The sequence below is a fragment of the Amia ocellicauda genome, chromosome 7 (assembly GCF_036373705.1).
Source record: "Amia ocellicauda isolate fAmiCal2 chromosome 7, fAmiCal2.hap1, whole genome shotgun sequence".
In the NCBI taxonomy this organism is placed as follows: Eukaryota; Metazoa; Chordata; class Actinopteri; order Amiiformes; family Amiidae; genus Amia; species Amia ocellicauda.
The window spans coordinates 49,295,880-49,316,212 of record NC_089856.1 but is presented as its reverse complement, the minus strand read 5'-3'; the positions used below and the strand labels follow the sequence as shown (position 1 = coordinate 49,316,212).

The following is a 20,333-nucleotide window of genomic DNA, read 5'->3' as shown; positions in this document are numbered from 1 at the left end:
CTGTAAGATTGCACTTATACAACGTTTTATCATATTCTTGCCTTTGCATGACTAGCACTTGTATTGTTTATTTGATTTCCCCTGTGCTCCCTCTCCCTCAGCTCTTTGACTTCACATCTTGTCTGCACTCATCAGCTTTTACAATCAGGATGTAAGACCTCATATGTTGTTTACTGTATATCTCGTATACACCTGTGTAAATTGAAATTTGTAAAATGTATTATGCCAGAAATGCACTGTATTATTGCACTTTGTATTGCTCTGATATTTTGTAAGTGGCCCTGGACAATGGTGTCTGCAAATAAATAAATAAATAAATAAATACTTAAAAAGAGGTCAGTCCTCACAGAGAACAGGACTTTAAACCGCACCACCACAGTGTGCTGGGCTGGAAATCAGCGACAACTGGGTTCAAATCTCACAGAGGAATTATGCTTTATTTTCTTGGTTATCTTTTACCACTGCATGTCGTGTTTTCTGTGTCAAGATATATTGCGCTTTACGTCGGTACGCTGCTGCAGCCATCTCCGTTTCCTAGAGGTCGCGGCTCCACCACTTCCGCACCCAATCAGCCGTAGACCGGAAACAACCTCGACGTTTTAAACCAGGAGGGGGAGAAGTTGCACTGAGGCTGTGATGAAAGCTTTAATGACTGCGAGTTACGTGTGACGCATCGCGTATATATATTTCATAACTTGTAGTATGGAAATAAATAAATAAATAAATACATAAATGAAAATGAACAGTTTAGAGCAGTTGCGTGCGCAGTTTGCGCTCCCCCCGCTCTGTGGGAGATGGTTCAGTCCGCAGGCGCTGCTCTGTGTCCGGCGGCTCCGGCTTCATTCGTCCGCTGCGCCTCGGTGTGTCTGCTTGGCTGCCCTGCAGTTACTGCGAGTTGCCACACATTGTGCATCGAAACCGCGTCCCCGCATTGATTATTCCCATGTCGGCCTCTTCTCCGCCGACACCCCCCGCCGACCCGAGCCCGGCGCTTGGGATGTTCTCCGGGGGCTACCGCTCCTTCGAGCCCGAGGATCACGGCCTGGATCGCAGCTTCCGGCTCACGGCGTTCTCGGACCTGAAGGGATGAGGCTGCAAGGTCCCCCAGGAGGCGCTGCTCAAACTCCTGGAGGGACTGGAGCCGGAGCGGCCGTCCGGTGGGGGAGAGGCGGAGGACAGCGCGGCGGCGGAGTACCAGCACCTGAGGGCCGCCCCGCAGGGCCCCCGCCTAGGTGAGCGATGCACGCAGGTGCCTGGGCTGCACGGCCTGCGCAGGAAGAGAGGCAGGGTGTGTGGCCGGCGTGTGCCCGGCGTGTGCCCGGCGCGATGCCTGCTGTGCTTATTACTGAGCATTCACTGCTTATTCGTATTGCATGACTTCCCTGTTGAGTGACGTCATGGCTAGAGCAGGTGCGTCGTTTCTCGGATCGGGAACCCTCCATTGAGAGACTCCACCATTGAGAGACCTCTCCATAGAGCAGCTCGTCTGTGTCGGTACACAGAGCAGCCCATGCTGGCAGAGACGGAGGTGGACGTTGACTGTATGGCATTATGATGTGTGCTATTAACACAATGCACCGAGTAGCGATTATCACTGTATCTGCCGTGACTGTGGTTTGTGTTTAGGGCTGAGTTGAGCCACAGGCCCTCGCTTGCTCCGTCAGTCGGGTGGCTCTAGGGCCAGTCTGTGCAGTCCCCTCCTCCTGAGCACTGTCTGTTAATACAGAACCACAGGGACTTTGGACCGCAGACAGTAGTTTCTGCACACAGTCTCTCTCTCTCATCAGTTATTGTATTGGGGAGAGAACATATGCAGCCCTTCCAAACCACTCACTATCCACATTCATATGCAGACAATACGATCTCCCTTTGTTTTGTTTTTTTGTTTATGCTTCCCCCCATGTCCCCTCAGCACACACATACACACGTGTTGATGCTTTGCACTGATGCTGGGCTGTGTTGCAGGGATCGGGATGGACTCGTGTGTGACTCCTCTGCGGCACGGTGGGCTCTCGCTGGTCCAGACCACTGACTTCTTCTACCCGCTGGTGGACGACCCCTACATGATGGTGAGTCTCGTGTGCGTAGCCGTACTGCAGGGGTGCGCTGTGTGCCCCCGCTGGATCGACACGCTTTCGTCAGCGCTCTGACACGCTTCTTTCACAGAGTTGTTTATCACGGCTATATCGTGTGGTTATTGTGTGCAACGCTGTGCTCTGTGGTGGTGTTGGTCAGTGCGATGTAACTGTCCCGCTGCGCTGCCCCCCCCAGGGCCGCATCGCCTGTGCCAACGTGCTCAGTGACCTGTACGCCATGGGCATCACAGACTGCGACAACATGCTGATGCTGCTGAGTGTGAGCCAGAAGATGAATGAGAAGGTGAGACTGCTCTGCACACTGCACAATACACAATCCATACCGCACAGTCCACACATTCTGTCCAAACTGACCTTTGCTGTCATCTCGAGTGCATTGCAATGCGTATCAAGCCGCTCCAGGCCTTCGCATATTAACTGCGCAGCCGCGGCGTCGCTGTTCAGTGTGTGACGCGTGCGGGTGTGATGAGGAAGCCTTGTCTTATTGGCTCGGTTTAGTCATTTAATCTTTTAAACAAAACTCAAATGACTGCAGTCAAACTGAGGCAGTATAATCTAGGCAGTGAATGTAGCCATCATGTCATTTAGTTGCAATAATGTATTTACCTGCCAAACAAACCGATGTATTTCTGATTGCATGTAGACATTTTAAAGTGTATTATTGGAGTAAAATTAAACATGAGTTTATCATTTCTCAAAACACAGTAATACTCCACACACACACCCTGCACTGCACACACTGGAGACGCACTCAGTCTGTTCTTTCTCATTCTCTCTCTCTTTTCTTCCCCCCCAGGAGCGCGAGCGAGTGATGCCCCTGATGATCCGTGGTTTCCGAGATGCTGCGGAGGAGGGCGGGACCTCGGTGACGGGCGGCCAGACGGTGCTGAACCCCTGGATCATCATCGGGGGAGTGGCAACTGTGGTGTGCCAGCCCAACGACTTTATCATGTGAGAGCCCCAGCCAATCGCAGCGCAGCACTGCAGCCCACTCGCATCATCTCGTCTGCTGATGGTGCTGTGTGTGTGATGAGTCTCTCTCCCTCCCTCTCTCTCAGGCCGGACAGCGCGGTGCCGGGGGACGTGCTGGTGTTAACCAAGCCTCTGGGGACGCAGGTGGCCGTGAACGCGCACCAGTGGCTGGACATGGTGAGCTGAGCTGGGCAGTGTGGAGCCGAGGAGAGGGTCTCGAAACGAAGCCAAATGAAGCACAAGCTCACGTTTCTCTCCCTCCAGCCTGACAGGTGGAATAAGATCAAGCTGGTGGTGTCCAGGGAGGAGGTGGAGCTGGCGTACCAGGAGGCCATGTTCAATATGGCCATGCTCAATCGCACAGGTCAGTGTGAGACGCACCTTCTCTGCTGTACAGCTGGGCACTCGGACAGTCCAGGCACCCTGCGGCACTCAGTGCATCCCAAACGGGTGTAAACTGACGACTACAGCACGTCTCGCTGACACACCGGGGTATTGATAGTCCTTCAATAAGAATATCAGTCAGAGACGGTGACTGTCGTGACGGGACTGTCCCATACCAGGGGTGTGGCGGACGGACTGACGGAGCGCTGTGCAGAGACAGTGACTGTCCTCTCCCCCCAGCGGCCGGGCTGATGCATACCTTCAACGCTCACGCTGCGACGGACGTGACAGGCTTCGGGATCCTGGGTCACGCGCAGAATCTGGCACAGTGCCAGCGCAGCGACGTCGCCTTCGTCATCCACAACCTGCCTGTCATCGCCAAGATGGCTGCCGTCAGCAAGGCCTGTGGAAGCATGTTCGGGCTACTGCAGGGCACCTCCGCCGAGACCTCGGGTGAGAGAGGGGGGGATGGAGGGATGAGACGGGAGCATTTATTTCTTGTGGAAGTAAAGTTAGAAAATCCTCTCACAAATGGTTTACTTCATGTATACTTAAGAAAGATAAGGTCAACAGCCAGGCCAGAAGGTAGTTTGACCCCTGTTTGTTATTTTCGATGAGCATCTTTGAGAAGATGACAAACCGTAAGATTTGAGTGTCTGCTCCTTAATCCTTGTATTGACCCATGGACTCTGTCCTCTAATAATATGTTCTGCTTAGCAAGCTTTTATGATAACACCATAATTACTTATTAATTGTAACCAGATCTTTTTCTGTCTATAAAAAGCTCTGACTTTAAACATGAAATCAGAGCAGCTTTGGGATCTTCTTGATTCACTGCTGTTCTCTGTCATGTGTAATAAAGGTATTGCAATGAACGTTCCAACCTGATTGAAGACTGATTGTTCTTCCACATTACAATCAGTTAAACCTCTCCCAAACACTTCTTGCTTGTCTTTTAATGTCAGTTTCAGCCCCTCGGTGATCCGAGCCATACGGCTGCCCTGCGCAGCGGACACGCCGCGCTGTAACCACACCCTAACCTGTCGCTGTGGCGTTTATAACGACCCTGTGCTGTAGTAGTATTTCTTAGCAGATGCCCTTATCCAGGGTGACTTAAAAAACATAAGAGCAATACTAAGTGCAGTGAGACAGTGCAGTTCAAAACATGATGCCAGTTACAGATTCCAGGGTACATGAGTGTGTACGAGATGCCCAGTAAACCGTATGAGTCCTGCGTCCTAGGCTGTAAAAGCTGGTCAGTGCAGGCAAGATGTGAAGTCATCATGAAGAGCAGAGGGAAATCAATATTGCAATGAGTGCTAGTAATTACATAACGTGCAGTGCTGTGTATACGACCCGCCTCTCTCCCCAGGAGGCCTGCTGATCTGCCTGCCGCGGGAGCAGGCTGCGCGCTTCTGTGCCGAGGTGAAGGCGCCACGCTACGGCGAGGGCCACCAGGCCTGGATCATCGGCATCGTGGAGAAGGGCGGCCGCAGCGCCCGCATCATTGACAAGCCACGCATCATCGAGGTGGCGCCGCGGGGGGGCGGTGGCTGCGGGGGAGACGGCAACACCAACACCACGCCCAGCCCCGAGACGCAGCCGCCGCTGTCCTGAGGGTCCCGCCGCCCCACCTCCCCCCTCCTGTCCTGAGCCTGGCTCCCTCTCTCTCCTCCTCCCGTCTTTCTTCCCCTCAGCCCTTGACTCTCCCCCGTCCTCTCGCTGGCGGCTGGTTGTGCTCTGGTGGCCTGAGTGTGCGGTCGCTCAAAGGTTCTTTATCAGCGCTGTTCTCTGGCGTTGGTGTCAACAATGTGGGAGAGTCTGGATGGGAGTTTGCTTTCAAGATCGGTTATTGTATAAATCCAGTGTGAGAGAGTGAGTGCGTGAGTAGTGTAGCGTGTGGATGTGAAAGCATGAAAGAACGCGTCTGCATGTCACAGCAACTGTCTTCCAGGCTAGTCTGAGGTCAAGGTGTCCCTGTCCTTCTCTCTCTCTCGGAAGGCCAAGGTGTCCACTCTGCCTCCCTGTTCAGCCATTGGGTTGAGAGCAACAGACCAAAAATTCCCTCCTTCTCGGTGGGAGGGAGGGTGGACCCCAGGCGTTCGTCTTCACCCTTCTCTCCGCTGCCCTCTTTCTTTCACCCTTGCTGTGCTCCCGGGTCGGTTCCACTCTGTGCGAGTTCTTACTGTGTGGGTCTGTGTCGTGTGGCTGAATACTGTCGGTTGAAGTGTCCGAGGGTCCCTCTGCAGTTATCGGGTGACTGTTGGGGGTCCTAAAGTCCCCTTACCCCCCCCCCCCCCAGCCCTTTAGTTCATATGAAGCTTTAATTCATCATATCAAGCAAATTAAAAAGCGAGACAAGATTGTACATTTTCAGGTTCGGGTTGTTTTTGTTGCTAATCTGTTTGTGTGGGCAGGTGTGCTGTGCTTTTCCCAGAGTGCACCTGTCTTTTAATGACTGTCCAATGAGCCGCTGTGTACAGCCAAGCCCTGCCCCCTTGTCTCAGAGTGAGGCTTGAGCAGCTCCCTCTGAAACAGGAAGGGCAGGGATGCTGGCTGAGACGGGGCTGCTGATTGGCTGCTCTGTGGGTCGGCTGCCAGTCCCCTGCTAATGAAGCCCTGCCTCCTAAACCCCCTTGTGGGATGGGTGGGGTTGACTTCTTCAAAAGAGGGCAGGTACCAACTCTGGAGAGCCAATCAGCTGCCTCCCTTTGCTTTGTAAGTCACCCAAGTCATGCTGAATAAAAATGTAGTTTCTTTAAGAAGGATGTGGTGAGTGGTTATTGACCGAGATGCTCAGGCGGCTCCTGCTTCTCCGCCCTGCTCACACCGATGGCAGGCCAGTGTCTCCATGGTCTGATGGGACTCTACGGGCAGAGTGGTGGGGGTGTGGAGCAGGCGGTGCATTCAGGTTGTTATGCAAGTACATAGGCGGTGGGGGGGTTTTGTACATGCTAGGCCATCAAGGCTGGTATAAACCATTCCAGACTAATACAGATGTTTGTCAATGTCAAGATAAGCTCAGGCTTGTTATTGCAGGAACCGTAACTTGTGTTGTGAGAGGAGTGGTTTACATTGAGGAAACCCGGGGATACAAAAACCTGAACTTCAAAACCTCCAGTTCCAGAGTTGCTCCTCGCAAGGATGCTAATGATGGTGTAGCTGGGGGAGAGAGGGGAATGAATATGACTGGCTACTATTGAGAGGTAAATATGATTGTATGAAGAGAGGACAGTGTGATTGGCTAGTTTGAGGGCCAATGTTGAATTGTCTTCATCGACCAATGGAAATGTGCAGTACATGCACTGGCATCCAGTTGCTTCAAGTTTGATTTTCATTTTATTTTCCTTTAGGATGCTTTGAGCTGCTTTCACTTTGGAAGGTGCTGTAACGTTTATTTATTATCATTATTTATGACTTGCCTGGTGCTGTTTTAAATTCGACCGGATGGAGACAGATCTGTTTGACTGAGAAGAGCAACTGAAGTTTCTTTATTCAAACCACCTAACTAAACCATGAAAGAATGCATTCTCTGCTGAGAGACACAATCCAGTGCCTCTATGACACACATAGCACTGCTGTAGACTTGCGCACTGATTGTAACAATGAGACGTTTGTCTAACTTCAGGAACGGGAGGTTGGCCTTCCACGGGTCCGCATGGGGAGTGACGGGTTCGTTTATCGTCATTTAACATTTTATCAATATTCTATAAAAAAAAGTTTACTTTATTTTTAAAGTTTCTGTCACTTTAAGCAAGGTGTTTACATTTGAACTAAAGTTTTAATTAAATGAGGGGATGTTTTGTAACTCCACTCAGGATTGTTAGCATGACAGAACACCTCAATTTTTAATTCGAACCGAACACTAGTGAGCTTTTCGACAGCAGGTTGTCTGAAAGCCGATTCGGTGTCAGTGATGAGCTGCAGTGATTGTGCGCTTCCACTGTGAACCATTGCCACACTGCACTATCACCGGGATATTCCCGCTGTTCTTTGAGCCGTTTGCGCTTTCGCTGCTCCACCACGCTCTGTGTGCTGGGGTTTAAATTGCCTAGTTTCCACAGCTGTGCTGCTACTAACGGCTTAAAATGTAAAATACTTGACATACAAGCATTCAAACTGCAGTTTTTTTTTTTTATTTGATCCACATTAAACCATCTGTCCAACCATACATAGATTCTGACTTAACACAAAAAAAAAAAAAAGTAAATTTTTGCAGATCATTTTATCAACTAGTAAATCATACAAGCAAGAACAACATCGCCCCCCCACCACCGTCTACACACGCTGGGACACTGCGGGACCCGCGGCCGCTGGAGGGGACTCTTCACACATGCAGACATGCTGTTAACTGTGATACACAGATGCCCCCCTCTCTCTCCTCTCGCACCGCGTCCAGTATGATGTCAGCGCTGCATCCTGCAGGACTCGGGCCGTGTCACATGCCGATGCTTTGGGCCCGGCAGCGAGCTGCTGAGATAAACACAGGGGTCCTGCTGAGCACAGGGGTCCTGCTGAGCACAGGGGGAAGGACCCCTAAAGCCCTGCAGCCCACACAGGGGCTGGGAAACCAGAGGTCCTGGCATGACTTAGTTATGGGGGTTTTGGCTGCTGAGTCTTAGATTACGATTGGATACGAATTAAACAAATCGACAAAAGAAAAGTGCGAAGTAGGAATTGTTATTTAGACCGTATTCGAAGACGTGAGGGTGTAATCCGGTAGCAGCGGCTTCACAATAGTCCCCTGAGCCCAGCGACGCAGCCTGCACGGCCTGGGCGTGAACGGGGGGTGGGGGGTGGGGGGTGGGGGGGGGGTAGAGGGACCACAGGCCTGACCTTCATCAACAGCCCAGAGAGGAGGTTTAAAAAGAGCGGCCGTGGTGTGGGGCTGCGTGAGGAACGGTTGTGTACAGTATTTACATTCAGAGCCCATGGCAGCAAGGACACACAATGGATACAGATATATGTACAGACTGCGGAGCGGTGAGTGCCGCTCCCTTCCTTCCGAGAACTCTTCCCTCCCTCCCTCCTGTCCTCCTCCCCCCTCACTGAATGCAGTCCATCACATGTATCTGCAGGGTGTCCATGTCCGGTGCCTGGTACTGACACTTGGGGCAGCGGAAGTCGGGCAGCTCCTCATTCAAACTGCGCCGCCGCAGCGAGGGGTCCTGAGCCGGGCTGAACGGCACCGTGGCTACGGGGAACACACCTGCACCAAGGAGAGGGATGCAGTTACATTTTAAACTCACTGTACTCTCGCCCATTTCACTGCACTACACTATACTATACTGTCACACGTTTCACTGCACTACACTATACTGTACTGTCACACATTTCACTGCACTCTCGCCCATTTCACTATACTGTCACACGTTTCACTGCGCTACATACTATACTGTCACACGTTTCACTGCACTGCACTCTCGCCCATTTCGCTATACTGTCACACATTTCACTGCGCTACATACTATACTGTCACACATTGCACTGCACTCTCGCCCATTTCACTATACTGTCACATGTTTCACTGCACTACACTATACTGTCACACACTGCACTGCACTGCACTGCACTCTCGCCCATTTCACTATACTGTCACACATTTCACTGCACTCTCAGACATTGCACTGTCGCACGCTATGGCATCATACCAGGCTGGGGGCGCTGCAGGGCCAGGGGGGGGCGGAAATTCTCCAGGTGCCGCTGCTGCATTTCCTCCATGCGAGCCCTGAGGAACGGAGAGAGAGAGTTGTCAGCTCTGTGTTGCAGCGCTCCGCCCACCTACAGATGAGGGTCTTCACTGACAGCAATGCTGAGAGGCGCAGGGACCGCCGGGCCGGACTCACCGAGACGCCCCCTCGAGCAGCCGCTCCCTCTCCGCCTGCAGCTGCGCCAGCTGCTCCTGCAGAGCCTCCTTCTGCTCGTGCAGCTTCTCCCGCGCAGCTCGCTCCGCCTGGAAGTCGGCCTTGAAGATCTCGGCCTAAACACAGTGACTGAACTGTCAGGAGCCCTGAGGGTCAGTGGTCAGGACCTGGGCAGTGAGGGTCAGTGGTCAGGACCTGGGCAGGGAGGGTGAGTGGTCAGTGGTCCGGACCTGGGCAGTAAGTGATCAGTGGTCCGGACCTGGGCAGTGAGTGGTCAGCGATCAGTACCTGGGCAGTGAGGGTGAGTGGTCAGTGGTCAGGACCTGCGCAGTGAGGGTGAGTGGTCAGTGGTCAGGACCTGGGCAGTGAGGGTCAGTGGTCATTACCTGGGCCGTAAGGACTGGCACTGTCTCCAGGGTTGTCCTCTGCTGCTCCGCTTCGTCCTTCAGTTTGTCAATGAGCTCCTGCTTCAGTGCCAGAGCTCGCTCTGCCTCCTGCAGCCGCGCTGCCAGATCCTCCCTCTCCTGGTCCTACACAACACAACACAATGACACCACAATACCAAGCATGACATGGAGCACACACAAACACCTCTGTATGTCGTTCAGCATCATGCAAGGCCTGGTCAGATAATAAACTTCGGTTTAGGAGCGCGCTAGGTTGGGGCACACATACCCGCTGCTTGGCGCTCGTCTCATTCTTCAGTTTCTGGTCGTAGTCCTGGAACAGCTGGGTGTAGGCGTGCTGCAGCTGGGCCAGCTTCCGTCTGAGCGGAGAGAGGGAGAGAGGGGCAGGGAGACCAATTCAGTGAAACTTACTTTTGGAGAGCATCTCTCTATTCACTACTCGCTCCAAAGGCACATGAACCAAGCTGTGCTGACCTGTCCTGCTGTGCCCGGAGTGTCCCATGTCACTGTGACTGTGTCCCCCTGGGCTCTACATATGATGCACTGCTACACTGTGCTCTACATAAGACGCACTGCTACACTGTGCTCTACATAAGACGCACTGCTACACTGTGCTTTACATATGACGCACTGCTACACTGTGCTTTACATATGACACACTGCTACACTGTGCTTTACATATGACGCACTGCTACACTGAGCTGCTCTGTGACGCACTGCCTGTTTGACTCACTTCTCCTCCATGACGATGTGCCTCTCGGTCTTCAGCGCCGACTCCAGGCTCTGTGTCTGCAGGCGCAGCTGGTCCGTCGCCACGCTGTGCTGCTTCTTCATCTGCTCGCTGTCCCTCTCCACCACCTGCAGGTTCTCTCCCATCCTGCGCAGCCTGGACGCGCACAGACACAAACAAAGGAAAGAGGCCATTCAGCCCACCCAGCGCTCTCCCTCTCGCACTCGCTCTCTCCCTCTCTCTCTCTCTCTGCTGTGCTGAGCGCCGAGAGATCCCAGCCTCCACACTTGGCTCCACGCATTACTAATCCTGCGTAACACAGACGGGCCACAGTAGCCACACGCACTCTCCTCACACAGACGGGCCACAGTAACCACACGCACTCTCCTCACACAGTGGGCCACAGTAGCCACATGCCCTCAACTCTGTAACATGTTTCCATGTGTGTTTATTTGGGCTACACTATACAGCTACACAGCTAAACGTAACATTCACACGATCCCTACAACACAGCCACTCCAGTCTGAGGAGTGAGGGACTTTTAGTGAGTCAGTGTGTGTGTGTGAGAGAGTGTGAGTCAGTGTGTCTTTTCCTCCAGTGCGCGCTGCTCGCCCTCACTCCTCTCCAGGCTCCTCTGGCTCTCAGTGTGTCAGTGTGTGTGAGTGTGTCAGTGGGACTGACTTGTCCTCCAGCGCGCGCTGCTCGCCCTCACTCCTCTCCAGGCTCCTCTGGCTCTCCTGCAGCTCCGCCAGCAGAGACGTCACCTGCGCCTTCAGAGACTCGATGTCCTTTGACAGCTGAGCAGAACACAGAGAGAGGGGTCAGAGTGTCTGCATGTGTGTGTGCGTGTGTGCGTGCGTGTGTGTGTGCGTCGTACCTGCAGGCTCTGGTCCATCTCCCGGTGCAGCTCCCTTTCTCGCTGCTTCAGCATAGACTCCGCGCGCTCCAGCTGGGCCGAGGACTTCTGAGCCCCTTCCACCTGAGCCTGCAGCTCTCTGATCCTGCGGTCAATACAGACAAACACACACACACACACACGCTGCAGTCAATACGGAAAGACACACACACTGCGGTCGATACGGATAGACACACACACTGCGGTCGATACGGACAGACACACACACTGCGGTCGATACGGACAGACACACACACACACACACACACGCTGCCGTCGATACGGACCGACACGCACGCTGCCGTCGATACGGACAGACGCACGCACACGCTGCAGTCAGTACATACACACACAAAACACACAATCTCAGCAGACAGACTCAGGGGGCAATAGCACTAGATAAACCAGAGGCTGCACAGAGCAAGTCAGCTATGCATCAGGAAAACTCCCCTCCCCCCTACAGTGATGTCACCCCCAACACCCAGACCTGCCCCTTACCTGGCCTCGGCTGCCCGGATCTGCTCTGTCAGCTGAGACACCTCTCTGCGCAGCTCACTGTCCGTCTCCTCCTCCCTGACACACACACAAAGACAGACAGACAGACAGACAGACAAAGGCCAGAGTAAACTTCGAGAAGAAGCAGTAGTTCAATCTAATGCTGTGTGTATGTGAGGGGGTCAGTGCTGTACCTGCTGCCAGTCCTCTGCTGCCCACTGCCCTGAAAACTCTCCTGGGTCACTGCGACTGGGAGACCCTCACTGCTGCCCTGTTGACACACAAACCACATTGTGTACCTGTGTGAGTGTATGAATGCACTCTGTGTACCTGTGTGTGTGTGTGTGTATGTGTGTGTGTGTGTGAATGCGCTCTGTGTGCGCATTGTGTACCTGTATCTGTGCCAGAGCTTGCTTCAGCTGCGCATTTGCAGTCTGCAGTTCCTTGTTCTGCGTCTCCAGCTGCTGGTTGCGTCTGCGCAGATCTCGCAGCCCCTCCTCCAGTTGCTCCTTATGGGCCTTCAGCAGCCTGAGGAACTCATTCCCCTCCTCCTTGGGCTGGAGAGAGAGAGAGAGAGAATTGTGTGAAAGTGTTGCTTTTTCCAGTGTTATCACTGAATTGTGTTGATTTAACTCACAAATCCTTCATTATGAGTCGTTTTTATTCCTCTGAGACTTTGATCAGGTTCCCTCTTCAGGCCCAAGGATGTGTCTTATTAATGGGCACAGGTAACAGAGCCCTTCCTCCCAGTGACTCCAGTGTCTCCAGTGGTCTGTAAACGCAGCCTTTAGGGCAGGTCTGGTGTGCAGGTGCTATACAGTTGTGTGTTGCTACCCTGCCCCGCCGCGCAGAGCCTCATCTGCCCTGCCCCGCCCCCGCGGAGCCTCATCTGGGCTTCCCTGCAGAGCCTCACCTGCCCCACCCCATCTGCAGTGCCTCACCTGGGCTTCCGCCCAGAGCCTCACCTGCCCCACCCCGCCCACAGTGCCTCACCTGGCCCAGGGCCTCAACAGTGCTGCAGTGTCTCGACTCAAAGAGGGTCTGAGTGACAGCGCTGTGGGAGCAGAGGGAGCTGCCCTGGCTCGGCAGGGCCTGGGGGCACTGTATACACACACTGTACACACTGTATACACATATTGTACACACTGTATACACACTGTACACAACACACACATTGTACAGAGCCCTGGGCTCTGTGGCATCAGCTTACAAGCCAGGATTCATAAACTCATTGTAGGAGCTGATTGGATTGAGAAGCTGTATTTGCTGCACAGACAGAACACTTCACTCGTTACACAGAACTGTGGGACAGGGCTGAGCTCCGATTACCAACTGGAGGGGCTGTAGTGTCTGTAGTGTCTACAGCAGTGTGTACATCCACCTCTCCAATCCTTCCCACTGTGCCAGATTTCTTCCTCTCCTACACTCCTTCAACTTCTCTCTCTCCCCGTCTCCCCCCACTCACAGGGCAGGCCGCCAGCTAGACCTCTCTAGATCTCTGTAGATCTTCTCTAGAGGCTGCTCCCCCTCGACATGCTCCGTGACACCCATGGACATCTAAGACCACCACTTAATCTCCTTCTCCCTTTCTCTCCCCTCCCTCCCCACTCCACCCACTCCCTCTGTCACCTTCCGCCATAATCTCCGCTCCATCTCCCCCTCCACCCTTGCTTCCACTGCCCTCACTCTCTTACCTTCCATTGACTCTTTTTCCCATCTATCTGTCAACTGTCAACCTCCTCTTTGTTCTCCTCCCTCACCTCCTCCCTTGACTCTCTCTTTGCTTTCACGTCTTCTCCTGCTCGTCCCTCCCATCCCTCCCCGCCTTGGATCTCTTCTCAACCTGAACTAGTCTGCGTGCCGCCAAACGGAAGTGGAAAAGGACCAAACTCCCAGCTGCCCTCGAAGTCTACTGTCTACATTCTGCTCCTCACTCACCTCAGCCAAGAAGTCTTACTTCCAATCACTCTTTGAATCCACTGTCAACAACCCCGGGCTAACTCTACTCCACCTTCTCCTCTCTCTTTGCCCCACCTCCCCCTCCTCCTCCCTCGTCTCTCACTGCTGATGATTTTGCCTCCTTCTCCTCCAAGATCACAGACATCCGCAGGCTCTTCAACAGTCCCCCCACCTCTCCCATCACACCCAAACCTCCCACCGATCAAGCTTCCTTTTCTTCATTCTCTTCATTCTCACCTCTCTCGGACTCTGAAGTTTCCGCTCTCCTCCTACATCACAAACCTACAACATGTGCCCTGGACCCTCTCCCTTCTCACCTCTTCCAAGCGACCGCTCCTGATCTTCTCCCCTTCATCTCATCCCTCCTCAACTCCTCACTCATCTCTGGCTGTTTCCCCTCTGCATTTAAACAATCTGCTGTCATCCCACTCCTCAAGAAACCAACCCTTGATGCCACCTCTCCTCAGAACTACCGCCCTGTCTCCCTACTCCCCTTCCTCTCAAAGACTCTCGAGCGGTCGGTCCACCGTCAGCTCTCTGACTTTCTGTCCCAACACTCACTCCTTCATCCTCTGCAATCCGGCTTCCGCACAGCTCACTCCACTGAGACGGCTCTCCTGGCTGTCACTGACTCCCTCAGCTGTGCTCGGGCGGCCTCCCTCTCCTCAGTCCTCATCCTCCTTGATCTCTCCGCAGCATTTGACACCGTCGATCTCTCCATCCTCCTCTCCTGCCTCACTGACCTTGGAATCTCTGGGACTGCTCTCACCTGGTTCTCCTCCTACCTCAGCGACCAGACCTACCAAGTGACATGGCGAGGTTCCTTATCCACCCCCCAACCTCGCCTCACAGGTGTACCCCAAGGCTCCGTCCTGGGCCCGCTCCTGTTCTCTCTCTACACTCGCTCCCTGGGCCCCCTCATCGCATCCCATGGCTTCTACACTGATGATGCCCAGATCTTCCTGTCTTTCCCACTTCTGACCCTCTCATCCCCTCTCACATCTCTTCCTGTTTGTCTGCTATCTCCGCCTGGATGCACTCACACCACCTCAAGCTACACCTGTAGAGTCTTCCTGAGCAACATACGCCGGATCCCTCCCTTCCTCACCGACTACTCGACCCAGCTGCTCATCTAGTCCCTGGTCCTCTCCTGCCTGGACTACTGCAACTCCCTCCTGGCCGGCCTGCCTGCATCTACTACCCGGCGCTCCAGCTCATCCAGAACTCTGCAGCTCGTCTGATATTCTCTCTGCCCCGATTCACACACGCTACTCAACTGCTCCGCTCCCTCCACTGGCTCCCAATACCGGCACGCATTCAGTTCAAGACATTGACCCTCACCTACCGCTGTCTCGATCACACCTCACCAAGTTTCCTTCAGACACTCATCTCTCCATACATCCCCTCCAGACCACTGCGCTCTTCCGTTGCCAGCAGACTAACTCTAACTGAAGCCTCCTTTCCACTCTACTTCCTCCAGAGCTGCTCCTTCTCATCCCTGGCCCCTAAATGGTGGAACGACCTTCCCACCGAAGTCAAAACAGCAGAGTCCTTGACCTTCTTCCAGCGCTTACTCAAGACGCATCTTTTCAGACAGTACTTGTAATAATAGTCCTTTTAATCCCCGTTAGATAGCACTTCACAGCATTTTATCATGCTTCTTGCATTATTGATTGATTTTCCTCCTTGCTCCCTTTCCCGTCACCCTTGACTGTACCTTAAATCTGGACGGCACTTAGCTTTACTTTCGAGGATGTATGTCCGCACTTACTGTACTTAACTGTATACATTGGAAGTTGTAAAATGTATTATATTTTTAATTGCTCTGTTTAATGTAAATTTGAATTTGTAATGTTTGATGCCTTATACTTAACTGTATTCTTGCACTTTGTATTGCACTTATGTTGTAAGTCGACCTGGATAAGGACATCTGCCAATTAATAAAAATAATAATAATAATAATAATAGTGTCTGTAGTGTCTACAGCAGTGTGTAGTGTCTGTAGTGTTTATAATGAGTGTCTGTAGTATCTATAGTATCAATAGTGTCTGCAGTCTCTCAAGGCAGGGCAGGCCTGGCAGTCTCTTGATCAGTTCCAGCTGATCCCTTAAATTATTCAATAGATGTTCAGCAGCAGAGTCCATTATGTAATTAATAGGGCTGCCCCCTAACAGTCGACCAAACGTTAGTCGATGAGGAAAGTCTTGGTCGACCAAGTTTTAATTGGTCGGTTGGTCGCAGAAAACAAAACTCTACAGGAAGTGGCGAAATCACACGGTCAGTAACAGACGTGATCGTATATGCAGCTGGTCCATGCAGTAATTAATTATGTCGGGCAGGAAATCCAAAGTTTGGGATAATTTTGAGAAGGTAAAGGATGACTCCAAGAAGGTGACATGCAAACTCTGCAGGCAAATGTTCGCCTATCATTCATCGACCTCAAACATGGCTTACCATTTGAAACATGTAAGTAGCCTAACGTTAGCCACTTTGCATGGCCACTCGCTCTAACGTTAGATAACCTAGATAAATATGTGCTATTAGGCTTATCCAAGTTTGCTGTATATTTATTTATTTCCTACAATTTCATTTTTTTAACAAAAGGCTGTTTTTTATTTATAAAGTTATTGTGTTGGTGTTACAAGTTCATAAGTTGTGTGATGTAACTGATGTTACACTTTGTATATTAATAAATTAACAAAATGTTCAAACCGTCTCCTTGCTTGTTTTTCCCGAATCATTACCGCTTTTGCCGGTGCTGCTGCGGCTTTCTTCTTGTGCACACTTGTAAACTTTATATTTTAAAGGCTCATTATTATGGTTTAGTATTTCTCTGTAATGTAGAACAGTGTTAGCAATGTTACTTATAACATTCTTTCTCAGCACTGGAATTCAAACCAATTTCTGATGCCCTCCCAAATGGCTAATGGCTTAAAATAATGACTACTAGTCGACTAGGAAAATCTTTAGTTGGGGGCAGCCGTAGTAATTAAAGCTTAATGAAGTAATCAAAGTGTGTCACAGCACGGACACAGTTCTCAGCATCTTGGTGCCAGGGTTGAGAAGCACAGTGGGAGAGGAAGGCTGTGTCTTACCACACTCTGGGGGGTAGTCACTGTCCCTGCCTCTCTCTCCACCCCCCCTTTGGCTTCCAGGGGCCCCTCCTCTGAGCTGCGCTCCTCCTCCTGCAGAGAGACACGCCACACTGTCATCCCGGCACGCCTCCGCGGTGCAGAGAGTCATGCCACACATTGTGTGCGGCTACAGGACCAGCATTGCTGGGTAGTAATAGTAACTTTCATACTAATAACAATAACAGAAACATGTATGCTACATATAAATCTGTTACATTTACAACATTTCACTAAACAAATTAAAATATTGCCGGTAATTTCACCCCTTTCCCAGGACCAGTGGAAGCTGAACTGGGCTGGCCCGGGCCAGACTGGCAGGGTGCTGGAGTGTAACCGGGCCGCTCACCTCAAGACTGGCCGTCCCCAGGCTGCCCTGGGGTGAGGGGCTGTGGCTCTGGCTCTGGCTGTGGTTCTGGTTCTGCTGGGGGTCCAGATGGCCCTGCAGGAGCCGGTTCTCCCGGGTCAGACGCTCCACTAGGGCACGAGCCTCCCGGAAGCGCTCCATCAGAAACCCACGCTCCTGCCGCGTCTTCTCGCGGAATCCCAGCATCTCCTCATAGCGGTCCCTCAGTGCCTGGTTGCTCTGCCGGATGGCGTCTGGGGTGCCAAGACACAGGGAGAGAGACAGGGGACACGGGTTTGTGTTTTGCTTACTGTACTGGATCAGGTTTTGTGATGAGAGACTGTGACCCCTGACCCCTGACCCTTACCTCGGAGTTCTTGGTTCTCGGTCAGCAGTCTCTGCACGGCCTCGTTGGCCGCCAGCTCCGGGGGGATCTGCATGGACGCCTGCCGCCGCAGCCCCACCGACCCATCTCCACCAATCATGTCAGACTTCAGCTCGTTACCCATGAGCCCCTTGGGCTGGACCATGGCTCCCACAGACTGTCAGCCTCCCTAAACACAGAGAAGAGTACTGAACTCATGGACTGGGACTGAACATACACACAGAGAAGAGTACTGAACACATGGACTGGGACTGAACACACACAAGCAAGGCTGGAAGGGATACGTGGGCTCACCCTGTGCACCTGTGATGATAGCACACCTCAGACGTGGCAAAGCGAAGTTAGTAAACTAGGTAACTAAACTGCAGTCTCTCAACATATGACTACACACCCAACATATCTGCCCACACTCTCCTGCTCAGACTGAGGCAGCTGTGAAATGAGACACATCAGCTGTGGTTACAGTAACTGAGCCTGTACCTTGCTGTACGTGATGGTCAGACTGATTAAACGTCTGACACTGCAGGCAGTCTAACGGGGTTAACAGAATAATGCCACATGCTCAGGTGCAGTGAGGGGGTCCGGGGCCCCTGTCTGTCTGTGTGGAACGATTCAAAATCTATCAATCCCTTCGTTTCTGGAGTCTCTGGCCCAGACCTACACACAGTCATAACTGTAATAGCATAGAGTTCAATTTCATTCTACCTACATTTCAAGATCACATAAAGTAAGTAGAAGCAGATATTAAAACACTGTACACAACCCATTAAAACAGGAAAACAAATGACATTAAGAGATTGGGAACAGGGACCCAGTACATTATTATTATTATTATTATTATTATTATTATTATTATGTATGCTTATTGTATTTTGTACAGATTGTATTTCTGCACTTTTGTAACATAACATAGTGCAAATCACCCTGGATAATATAATAATGTATTATTATTATTACTATACACAAAGGCCATCAGTTCCGGGGTGATGCGTGTGTGTATTATTTGTGTTCTGTGTCTGGGGGGGGGGGGTTACTTAACTTCAGAGTGGAATAAGAGCAGGCTGGCCTGTTCTCACACGCAGACTAAACGCACACATGTACAAATGCTTGTCATAGCGACTAAAACGTGCGCGTGTTTTGACACTGACTATATTGTGTATGATTTTATAATGATGACTATATTGTGTTTTGTATTTGTTACTAATTGTGCTGATGCCCATGCCTTGTGTGCAGAACACTGTGTCGGTATTTTGAAAACCACGAGAGTTTACTCGGATTAAAGCGTTTGCTACATAATAATAATAATAATAATAATAATAATAATAATAATAATAATATTATTATGAATTAGCGACACTCTGTGGCTGGCTCCCGTGATGTTGTAAGCTTCACACATGTGCTTCTGATAATGAGTGCGAAGGGAAGGGTGGTCTCTAACAGCGCCTTACTTTCACTTTCGCCAGCGGAGGTATGGCAGAGGGGTGACGGCTGGATGTGCTGTTCAGGAACACTTACTGCCCGGACCGCATCCTTCACACACATACAAGTATTTATAGAATACGTCCTCCACAGGTATCGTGCGTTTCAATAATGAAAGACAAAAAAGTGTGCAGGCAAGGGGGACACTCCTTAATCATGATCTTATTCTTATTAGCGGTAGCATACATGTGGGCATTTGTTATGTAGGCTATTTTCCACTTTGAAGGTAAATAGACGTTTAGCTTTCATTCATTCAATGGGATCTTGTTTTACTTTGTAGTTATAATGTACACACCCACAGTGTCGACAACACAACCCCTTTATACAGCACCTCTGTCTCTCTGAGCTTTTAACATTTTATAAACAGTCACATTATACACAAAATAAAAACACCCGGGCGGCAGTTCCAAGCATTATCATAAACTGATACATCGTGCGAGCTGGGACTGTTACCGTGTTGCAGTTAGCGCAGTTTGTGTGTAAATTAATTAAACGCGTCTCCCCGCACGCGCACCAGGCCCGTTATCTCGAACGCAGTGACGTCACAGGGGCCCAGGACTTCGTAACGCGGAAACCCGCCGCAGCTCGCAGGCGATTGGCTGGCGGACTTCATCAGCCCCGTTCAACACTGTTGGGCCAACTTTCTTCAAGAGTACGGTTTAGATCCTGCTTTGACGCAGTATATTATAATAACCAATTCTAATATTACAGTTTTTAATGGCTGAATAATTGCTGAGTTGTGTCAGTAAATAGCAGATATACAGTTGACCTCCTTCCCTCTCTGCCCCATCGCCTCTCCTCTCACCCCGCTGCTGTGGCCGGCTCTGAAGCGACTGGTGTCGTGTTGTAGTTTGCGTTGTCTGCTCTGTTTGGGCGACGGAGGTCTGGACGGTCTTCACAACACAGACACACCGGACCGACACGACATGTCCTGATGGCGACACGGCCCCGCTCGGCCTCTCCTGCTCAGGCTGCAATAGTCCGGTGTGTCCGTGCCGTCACCAGGTCCGGTAAACACGGTCGCTATCCGAGCAGGAAATCCCCAGCGAGAGAGACACTGCCCGGACGCCAGCTGAGGCGCTTCCGCCGCACTTCCGCAGTCCCGCCCTGAAAGGGGAGGCGCGCTGTGATGACGTTGTCCTGTATTGTGCGACAATGCTGGGCCTTCATGCGGAGCAATATGTACTGGA

General features: G+C 51.6%; 2 protein-coding genes across 2 annotated transcripts; one reads left to right on the top strand and one right to left on the bottom strand.

Moving 5' to 3' along the window:
* The first annotated feature begins 832 nt into the window (after positions 1-832).
* Positions 833-6,217, top strand: sephs3 (selenophosphate synthetase 3). Its single transcript, XM_066710184.1, has 8 exons — positions 833-1,232; positions 1,966-2,069; positions 2,272-2,379; positions 2,893-3,047; positions 3,155-3,245; positions 3,333-3,432; positions 3,693-3,905; positions 4,825-6,217. The coding sequence occupies exons 2-8, from the start codon at positions 1,974-1,976 to the stop codon at positions 5,067-5,069; spliced, it is 1,008 nt and encodes a 335-aa protein (XP_066566281.1). The 5' UTR covers positions 833-1,232; positions 1,966-1,973; the 3' UTR covers positions 5,070-6,217.
* A 1,348-nt stretch (positions 6,218-7,565) lies between these two features.
* ikbkg (inhibitor of nuclear factor kappa B kinase regulatory subunit gamma) lies at positions 7,566-20,249 on the bottom strand. Its single transcript, XM_066710181.1, has 15 exons — positions 19,949-20,249; positions 17,647-17,833; positions 17,283-17,533; positions 16,898-16,987; positions 12,236-12,400; positions 12,038-12,114; positions 11,847-11,921; positions 11,331-11,454; positions 11,135-11,250; positions 10,457-10,609; positions 9,992-10,082; positions 9,703-9,846; positions 9,299-9,432; positions 9,104-9,180; positions 7,566-8,661 (listed from the first exon to the last, which is right to left on the bottom strand). The coding sequence occupies exons 2-15, from the start codon at positions 17,807-17,809 to the stop codon at positions 8,498-8,500; spliced, it is 1,824 nt and encodes a 607-aa protein (XP_066566278.1). The 5' UTR covers positions 17,810-17,833; positions 19,949-20,249; the 3' UTR covers positions 7,566-8,497.
* Between the last annotated feature and the right edge of the window lie 84 nt (positions 20,250-20,333).

Bases quoted from the DNA above. Each gene is read 5' to 3' on its own strand.
- ikbkg (XM_066710181.1), bottom strand. From the start codon at position 17,809: ATGGTCCAGCCCAAGGGGCTCATGGGTAACGAGCTGAAGTCTGACATG. The intron at 9,433-9,702 runs GTAATGACCACT...CACTGTGTTTAG, and splicing joins TGCCAGTCCTTACGGCCCAG to GCCGAGATCTTCAAGGCCGA. The intron at 9,181-9,298 runs GTGAGTCCGGCC...TCCGTTCCTCAG, and splicing joins CTGCTCGAGGGGGCGTCTCG to GGCTCGCATGGAGGAAATGC.
- sephs3 (XM_066710184.1), top strand. From the start codon at position 1,974: ATGGACTCGTGTGTGACTCCTCTGCGGCACGGTGGGCTCTCGCTGGTC. The intron at 3,433-3,692 runs GTCAGTGTGAGA...CTCTCCCCCCAG, and splicing joins GGCCATGCTCAATCGCACAG to CGGCCGGGCTGATGCATACC. The intron at 3,906-4,824 runs GTGAGAGAGGGG...CTCTCTCCCCAG, and splicing joins CACCTCCGCCGAGACCTCGG to GAGGCCTGCTGATCTGCCTG.